The following is a 10,214-nucleotide window of genomic DNA, read 5'->3' on the forward strand; positions in this document are numbered from 1 at the left end:
ATGAATTATGTAATCATCATTTTTAATTCATTTATGAAATAGGAGCGAAAGTTGGCATACCTACGTAATGTATGACTTTAGAAATGGTGAACTGACCTTATTGGATGGTTGACAGGTGACAGACGGATTTCCCTATTGCCGCACATAATGATTTGAGTCATGTCTATCCATTGTTTTTCAGTAAGAGAATTACGGCTTTAAATCTAATCATGTAGTTAAGCAATCTATTGTTAATGGTCTGACCAAATTAAATTTGTAATTAATTAATCAAAGGTAAAACCCTCATGAGTAATGAAAAAGTCAAACACTTGGAGAGCAAAGCCTATTTCATGCACTCAACCCATCAATTTGTTTTATAATAGCACCCAAACCTCTCTTTTAGTATTATTAAGACTTCTAACAAAATTGGTTTTAAGCATAGTTGGTCTTGGGATTTTATCATTTATTTCAGTCAAGAAAGAATGAGCACCTTCACTTTTAGTAGAGTTTAAATCCCTAGCCTATAACATATAAGACTTAAACTTGAGTTTCTCTTTCAAGTAGTGACTTATATGTCCTGTGTAGGGATTCAAACCCTACCAAAAGTGAAGACACTCATTTTCTCTTAATGAATGGTCGTACATTTATGAATAATTTATTCGGTTGAGATATCTTTTTTCAGTGAACTATATATGTCTCTCAATAGAAACAAAAAATAAAGCTTCAACATCATCTAAAAATAGTATCAATAATTATTAAGAAACTAACTAGTTACCTAATAAATAACACTTTATAAATCGACCTAATAATAATATATGAAAATAAGGGTGGGTTACCCAGTCTCAAGATCTAAATTTTAAATTTCTTAAATATCTATTAAAAGAAACGCATAGGTTGAAAACAAGAAAATAATTAAATACCAGAATTTAAAAATTAAATTTACTAATATAGATTTGAAAAAAAAAGCACGTTATTAAATATTAAAATTAAAATTTACAGAGAATAACTTTAGATATTATTGAGGGTTGAAAGAAAGGGACACCTAAACAATATTGAGTAATCAATAGAATATAATATTTTCACCAAATTGATTGAAACAAACAAGCATAATAATTTATTTAGTGCTTAAATTTTATAATATAAAAAGTCATTTTAATCATTTTTATTTTTATTTTTTAGTCTTTAAATTTGTATTTTTATCAATTCACTTCAAAATCGAAGGAAAATTAACATTTGTTAATTTTGCTAATGTGACATACACATGAATTGCCATATGGATAATACATCATCATTTAATTAATTTTTTAAAATTTTAAAATTCAAAAAATTATAAAAAATATATTTTTTAAAAATTAAAAATCATTAAAATTATTTAAAAGTGTAACAAATATTTGTTAATATTTTAAATTTTAAAAATTAATAAAATATTGATGTGTCATCCATGTGGTAATCCATGTGTATGCCACATCAGCAAAGCTAACAAACATTAAAATTTTAATCTATTCTAAGGTGAATTGACAAAAAATACAAATTTAAGAGCTAAAAGAGAGAAAAAATAAACGAAAGACTAAAGTGATTTTTTTGTAAAGTTAAAGGGCCAAATAAGAGATTATGCCCAAATAAAATGGAGAAAGAAAAATTCCAACATGTTGCAATAACAAAGTCAAAGGCCATCAAATTCACACTCCCAACAGCCAAAGTCTGCTTCTTTTTCACATTTAGATTAATTTGATTGAGCACAAGTCTAGTAGACTAGTAGGGCTATAAATTAATAAGTTTGAATCACTGTTTATTTGTTTGCTTTTTAAATTTATTAGTGTTTAATTTGTATAATTTAGTAATTGAGTTTCACACTTCTTTCTAATATAATATTTATATTATTTTTTGTTTAATATGATATTTATATTTGACAAAATTATATATTTTGATATTTAATAGTAACGGTGTTAACTTTTTAGTATTTGATTCGGGTTTTAGTATTGATTTGATAAAAATACATAATTAACTAATAATATTAGCAATTAACTTTCACCAAATCAACCTTAAAATTAGATTGTATTTGACAAATTAAACAGATTCACGATTAACTCTAATTTTATTCTATTAACAAAATCGTGAAAAATTGAACCTAATAATATTAGTAATTAACTTTTATCAAATAAATCCTAAATCTCAAATTAAATACTAAGAAGTTAACATGATTATCTTTAGGTACCAAAATATATAACTTTTGTTACATACAAGTACCATATTGGACTAAAAAGTAACACATATATCACATTAAGAAAAATATCAAACTCGGTATCAAATGATATATTAAAATATTTTACCATTTATTAATAAATATATAATTAAATATGTTCACGAACATATATACTTGTGAACATGTTCAACTATATGTTCACAAACAATTAAAAATCTAATCAGAATAATAAAAACATAAATATTTTTTAAATATAAAGTAACAACAAATATTAATAATTATAGTATAAATAAATACAAGTAACACACAAGCAATAGTAATATTGTTAATTATACTATAATAAAAAATAAATGAGCTTTGTATAGTCAAGTAAATAGAGTTTTGAATAAATATAAAGAATTTAAATAAATCAAATATATTATGTTTAAATAGCTTAAATTAAGTTATGTTTGATAAATTGAAAAATTAAGTGTTGAATTTAAATTATAAAATATGTTTGGTACTTTATTTAAAATTAAATAATAAATATAATTATATTATTTAATAAAGAATAATATAATCTCAAACGGAATAAAATAGCAATTGAATTTATTATCTATTGTAGTTGTAAATCACTATATACGGAAATGGGAAGAGATTGTGGGAGGTTCTCAAGTAAAATCTTAAAATGTATTTTGTATATTTTTTAAGTTTTAAAATTATGACTAAATTGAGAAAAATTGTAATGTTAAGGGTTAATATTTTTAAAAATTATGACTGGATTGAGACGATATGTAAAAGTCGAGAGATAAATAAATTATTAGACCAATTTTTGAACTACTATATTACCCTTTCGTCAAACACTTAATAGAACTTAATGAAAAAGGATAAAAAAAACTTAATTAATTGAGCGACCAATTTAAAACATTTGATAATTGAGTGATAAAAAAGAATTAATCATAATTGAGGGCTTTACTAAATAAGAGAGATAACAGAATGAGCAAATCTACTTAGTCACAAGGCATTTTGTTCTATGAATGAATGAAGTTGACTTACAAAAATGTCAAAAATTCATGATGTGCTTGATTTCATCACCTATCACTTCTATTGCTAGTAATGAATAGATTTTTGTTCGTCCACTCGTACTATAAAAAATATATTTTTTATTTACCATGTGTTTATTTATTTATAATTAAATTGTAATATCTCAGAATTTTAGTTTTTAAGTATTATATATGATTATCAAGTCGAAATTTAGATGAGATTTGGGTTGCCTACCCGCAACTCGAAAAGGCCTCACTAGGTAGACATGCGTGAGGTGTACAACGAGAGGATAGTAGAGGTAACTCGCAGTATCAGCTTGCACATGCCAAGGAGCATTCACGGTCTCTGTTCGCCCTACCTAAGGAGCTCGCATGTGAGGGACCGCGAAGTCTAGCAGGCGACCCAAAATGACACACGTGTCCAACATGCCCGAAATAAGCTCAGAGTGTCAGTCCTATAAATAGTTGGATCGAGTCCAAGAACAATGGAGTGAAATCATGAACAATAATGATATGTATAAATACTCGAATGTTCCCTTTAATGGGACACGAGATAAAAATTACTCAACACTAAGAAATACCAAATATTTTAAGGTGAATTAAGTATTTGGACAGAAAGTATGAATAATGAAATTTGATAAAGATTAAATTGAAAATTAATAGAAGTTGGAAGACTAAAAATGTAACTTTACCATTTTAGGAAACGTGAAATCAAATGAATAATTTTTCACATTGATGAGGTTTTCATCTGTAAGAGTTCACTTTCATCGTCTGTGAGAATTTACATTGATGATTTATTCTCATCAGTATCTTTTTACTCAAAAAGGTAAAATTTTTTTGCAAAATATACAATTAAAAATAAAATGGTGGGAAAGAAGAGGATTTATTTTACATTTATTTTTATTCTTCTGTAATTACAATTAAAATGAATTTTTAATCATTAGATTCCTCAAAATATTTATTTATTTAAAATTAAAATAAAGGTGATTGTGTTGGATATAAATTGTTTTAGGTTAAATTATGGCTATGATTATTTTATATCTTTAATTTAAGATTTATTATTTACATTTTAATTTAACATAATTAGTCCTCATATTTTTATAGTATCATTAATTAATCCAAATAATTGACACCCTTAGCAATCCATATCATAATGATGAGGTAGAATATATATATATATATATATATATATATATATACGTGTGCATTCTAAGTTATCATGTATAGATAGTATTTTTTCTATATGCTGCGTGTGCGTGCATGCCACATGATATAAAGTGTTTTGAACAAAAATATTTTATTATTTTAACCGAAATAATTGAGTACAATAGCTATGTGAGCTATTAATGTTATTGTAAAAGTAGAAAATTAAATAATATTAAATTAAAATATAAATATTAAATCTCGAATGTGATTATAATAGAGAGATCAAAATTAAAATTTACAATTATTTACAATAGTAATGAACAAAGGAAAGAGCAGTTAAATGTGTGGAAGGGAAGATTAAATCTCAAATATGATAATAGGAGAAAGATCGAAATTGAAAATTTATCTTACCATTCAAGGGCAAACAAAAATAGTGAAAAATGTTTAGCCTTCCTTTTATATATAAAAATTAAATATCAGATCAAAATTAAAAATTTAGCAGAGAAATGTGATGTAGGGCTTTGCTTTTTTACATATAAAAGTAGATAAAGATTAAATATTAAATATGATAATAATAATAATAATAATAATAATAATAATAATAATAATAAAGTGATGTAGGAAGGCTTCCTTTTATATCGAAGTATAGATGCTTAATATCTTAATGGTGAGAATGAGAAGAGGGTTGACTTGAGAAAAAATAAATAAAAATAGAATAGAAAGAGTATATGCTTGATTAGATGCCATAGCATGTGCAGTTTAAAAAGCCCACCAGCTTTCTCACATCTTTGCATTCACCATTTCCACTGCTTCCTCTCTTTCCATTCTCCACTGCAATACTGTTTGAAGAGAAACAGGTCAGTCTTATAAGTTTCCATATGTATATTATGTCATTAATAATGAAAACACACCCATTATTGCATTTTATATCCCAATTAAAACTACCTTATGTACTGCTACTTCAATTTTATTTAACTTTTTTTTTTCATAATTATATAGCCAATCCCATGCATATTGTATGCACATCTGGTTGCACAAATTGCATAGTATCATAAATAGCTACTCCGGGTATTACCCATCCGCCAGGAGAGTTTATAAACAAATACAGATCTTTGGTATCATTCTCTATACTGAGATATACCATAAGACCAATAAGTTGATTCGAGATCTCGCTATCAACCTCTTGGCCTAAAAAAAGTAATCTTTCTCGATAAAGTCGGTTGATTAGGATAAAATTGTATCCCTTAGTAGCCGTACAGGCACCTTTTGATGCATACGGTTCAACAAAAATTGCGAAAAAAAAATCAATGTGTAGATTCCAGCCATCCTTCGTTTTTTCCATTAATTAATTTATGTTTAGCAGTAGTTTTCCATCTCTATCCCAGAACTAGTATGGTATTATACCAAAATTTATATATTTTCTAATTTAATTTAATAAAACTTTTATTACTTAATTTAAATTTAGATCAGGTAGAACCAACCCAAGTAAAAAGTCGTATCATATACGTTACAAACCTATAAATATTTGGGTTCCTAGTATCATTTATGTCTGATTTTGACTCAAAGTCTTACCATTTTGTCTCACAAATCTGGAAATTTTAAGGTGGTACAGTAGAGTTGTTGATGAAGCACGCAATAGTACATGTGGGTTGGAATTGTATTTTTTCTCTTTCACTTAAAAATTAGTAAATTAGTTTTTATATATTAAATCAAAGAATAAATTAGTTATTCTATTAAAAGTTTCATTTATTTATACTATTAAAATTAATTTTTGACTTGAAGTATACGTGGCATGCAATATGTAAGTGTCGATTATTCTATTAATCACACAAGTCTTTAACAATAGAAATTGATGAAAATTTTAACTGAAATGATTAGTTTGTTCTTTAATTTAATGTATATTAACTAATTTATTCAGTTTTTATTAAAACGAATAAGTATAATCTAACTCTTTGTATAAAAACTTTCATGATACTTTTATTGAAAGCTTTAACTTATGTAATTGCATGTGCCTGAATAGAGGCTATTTATATTTTAGGTATACCAAATATGGGTTGGATACAAAGTTTTGAATAAAGATGTTTCATTTGAAAAGAAATAGTACTATAATAATAAATTTAGTTTTTTTTCTTTTTATCATAATTTTTTTCTTGGATTATTTTAGTTCTTAAAATTTAAAATTTAGTCAAATCGATTTTTAATAAAAGATGATGAACTGACAGTTCACACGTATTTTATCTGAAAATTTTAAATTATAAATTATATTTATGTATATTTTAAACTTTCATGAAATACACGTTGGCACCATGTGGTTATTATTAAAATTTTAATGGTCTAATTAACTTTTTATTAAACAATAATTTGATTAAATTATGAGAGTTAGGCACCAAAATGATCTAAAGAAAAGTAGGATGAAAAATAAATAAATATTGAAGGTTAAATTTATTATTATGATTTTATATAAATGTTAAAATATGTTATTAGTTTTTGTACTTTGACAAAATTTAAGATTTAGTAAACCTGGTCTAATGGCTAAGGTGTTCGTTGCCTTAGGTGTAGCTTGAGTTTGAGTCGTGCTAGTCACATTGCTGTTAAGGTTTTACCTTCCTCTTGTAATTCTCAAAAAAAATAAAAAAAAAATGAGATTTAGTCCTTGTACTTAAAAAGATAAAAATTAAACATTCCTACTTTTTTATTTAAAAATCTCAGTCCACATATTAAAATTGTAAATATTTCTGTCAAAGTTTGTGAGCTTAGAGTATTGATTAGGTTATCCTCATATAACATAACATATAATTAACAGAAAACAAACATGATAAGTTGGCAATTTTTGACAAAAACCACTAAAAACGATAATAATTGAAATAGAATTTTTAAATTAAAGAAAATAGGAAAATTGAATAACCTTTTAAATACATGGATTAAAAGTCAGATTACCTGGTGAGTGGTGACTATCAACGTTGACCTAAGTAGTTTTTTTATTATCTGTCTTTTTGTTGAAGAAGTTAATAGAATTAATTGATGGAAATTGAAGTCAGTCAATTACATTATTTTCAATCCACACTAGTCAACGGTTTTATTATGGATTGATTAGATTGAATCAAATAAACATAATGTTTTCTATATTAATAAAATCTATTTGCTCAGAACTTTTTATATAGTTGAGTGCTTGACCTTTGATATTTATTTGAATTATAAAAGATATAAATTTAATGTAATTAGTTTTCGTTATTTGGAATTTCCAATGATGAAATTAATCAAAACAATTTAATTACCACACTCATTTACTTAATCAAAAATCAAATGATATTTTAATTTAAATGTTAAAATAAATGGAGGAAAAGACAAGTAAATCAACAAGTCTCAAGGCATAAAATCAGGAGTGAAGACAAAAAAAATATTTTAAGTGATTAAAATTAAATTGTAATTTTTATTATAGTAAAAATATTATTTTTAAAAAATTAAATTAAAATTTTATTATTTTTAGAGAAAGTTAAACTACAATTTTAGTTTTATTAATTTAAAACTAAAACATAGAAAGACCCAACCATCGCCTTGGCATTAGCCATCCTGTTGAAATCGAAATCAGCATCTCAAAGGACTTCTTGATACCATCAACAAACAGTAGTAATGAAAATCCCTTTGCAGCACACTTTATGGCTATGGAGCATTAATAAGAAAAAGAATCAGCTATCGACATTCTGAGATTTTGATTCATGCAACAACGACATATCAACTCCTTTAAACATCTCCAGATTCTTAAAATAAATACCATCTTTTAAAATCAATTTCGCCAAAACACCAAAAACCACCTAAATCAATTAAATCCCTATAATAACTACCTATGACCCTCTCTCTTGCTCAAGCATCATCAACTCAGAAATTATAACATCATCTGAGCAGCTAGCTTTAAGGCCTAAGCTCTTACATAAACGCCATGCTTCCGCAGCTTCTTTGTAACTCATCCATTTTCTGTTGATGAGACCGGCATCTGATAATGACTTGTTGATTATTATTGTTATTATTATTATACTAAGTTGATACCGTGATTTTGCAAGGTGCAGCCATGGCTAGAGAACAGTTAGGAGTGCTGAATGCACTAGATGCAGCCAAGACTCAGTGGTATCATTTCACCGCCATTGTTATCGCAGGGATGGGATTTTTCACCGATGCTTACGATCTCTTTTGCATCTCTTTGGTCACCAAATTACTCGGTCGTATATATTACCATGTCGATGGTGCACTCAAGCCCGGTACCCTACCTCCCAACGTTGCTGCCGCTGTCAACGGTGTTGCTTTAGTCGGTACATTAGTTGGCCAACTATTTTTCGGGTGGCTCGGCGACAAAATGGGCCGGAAAAAAGTCTATGGTCTCACTTTGATTCTCATGGTTGTTTGCTCTATTGCCTCTGGCTTGTCATTTGGAAGCACTGCTAAAGGTGTTATAGCTACCCTTTGTTTCTTCCGGTTTTGGCTCGGTTTCGGCATTGGTGGTGACTACCCTCTTTCGGCTACGATTATGTCCGAATACGCCAACAAAAAAACTCGTGGAGCATTTATCGCGGCGGTGTTCGCAATGCAAGGGTTCGGGATTTTAGGTGGTGGTATTGTGGGACTTATTGTTTCTGCTGCATTTGACCATGCATACAAGGCACCTGCTTATTCAGTGGATGCGGCAGCCTCGACTGTGCCACAGGCTGACTATGTTTGGCGCATAATTTTGATGGTCGGTGCAATCCCGGCTGCTCTTACTTACTATTGGCGAATGAAGATGCCGGAAACCGCTCGGTTTACGGCCCTTGTTGCAAAGAACGCAAAACAGGCTGTGGCGGACATGTCGAAAGTGTTGAATATTGATCTCGAAGCGGAGGAAGATAAGGTCATAAAGATATCGACAGATCGAACAAATTCCTTCGGCTTGTTCTCCAGGGAATTCTTGAAACGCCACGGACTTCATTTGCTGGGAACTACAACCACTTGGTTCTTATTAGACATTGCATTTTATAGCCAAAACCTATTCCAAAAGGACATCTTCTCGGCCATTGGATGGATTCCTAAGGCCGCAAGCATGAATGCGATCCACGAAGTGTACAAGATCGCTAGAGCTCAAACATTGATCGCTCTATGCAGTACGGTTCCGGGATATTGGTTCACAGTGGCGTTGATCGATATCATGGGAAGATTTGCGATTCAATTGATGGGATTTTTCTTCATGACTGTCTTCATGTTTGCTCTTGCAATTCCATACCATCATTGGACATTGGAACCTAATAGAATTGGGTTTGTGATCATGTATTCGCTCACCTTCTTTTTTGCCAATTTTGGACCCAATGCTACAACATTTGTTGTGCCAGCTGAGATCTTCCCTGCAAGATTGCGATCAACGTGTCACGGAATATCGGCTGCCGCAGGAAAAGCCGGGGCCATCGTCGGGGCATTTGGATTCTTATATGCGGCTCAAAGCACTGATCCGGCCAAGACCGATGCTGGCTACCCACCAGGCATCGGTGTCCGATACTCACTTATCATGCTCGGGGTCATCAATTTCTTCGGAATGCTATTCACTCTACTGGTGCCAGAATCAAAGGGCAAATCACTTGAGGAACTAACAGGTGAAAATGGAGATGAAAATGATGAAAAACAGATTCAAATGGATCCTTCAAGGACTGTTCCCATCTGATTTTCACCACTAATTTGAAGTTCTTACCAAGTTTCATGTTGTTTCCTAGTTACTTTTGTATTTTTTTCTTGTTGGTTTTATGTTCAACTATATGTATATTGTGTATATGTTTGCTTTCACTCGGGTCATTGGGGTATGTTCATTTTCTTTTAATTTTCATATAGTTGAATGGTTTTCAGAAGAA

General features: G+C 29.0%; 1 protein-coding gene across 2 annotated transcripts; it reads left to right on the plus strand.

Moving 5' to 3' along the window:
* The first annotated feature begins 5,028 nt into the window (after positions 1–5,028).
* On the plus strand, positions 5,029–10,214 carry LOC108454927 (inorganic phosphate transporter 1-4-like). 2 transcript variants are annotated; one of them, XM_017753563.2, is made up of 2 exons: positions 5,029–5,207; positions 8,409–10,214. In XM_017753563.2, exon 2 carries the CDS (start codon positions 8,417–8,419, stop codon positions 10,028–10,030), a length of 1,614 nt encoding a protein of 537 aa, XP_017609052.1. In that variant the 5' UTR covers positions 5,029–5,207; positions 8,409–8,416; the 3' UTR covers positions 10,031–10,214. The 2 variants fall into 2 exon arrangements, with proteins under 2 accessions (XP_017609052.1, XP_017609051.1); XM_017753562.2 differs by having other exon boundaries at positions 5,034–5,207; positions 8,415–10,214.

Source organism: Gossypium arboreum, chromosome 9 (assembly GCF_025698485.1).
Source record: "Gossypium arboreum isolate Shixiya-1 chromosome 9, ASM2569848v2, whole genome shotgun sequence".
Lineage (NCBI taxonomy): Eukaryota > Viridiplantae > Streptophyta > Magnoliopsida > Malvales > Malvaceae > Gossypium > Gossypium arboreum.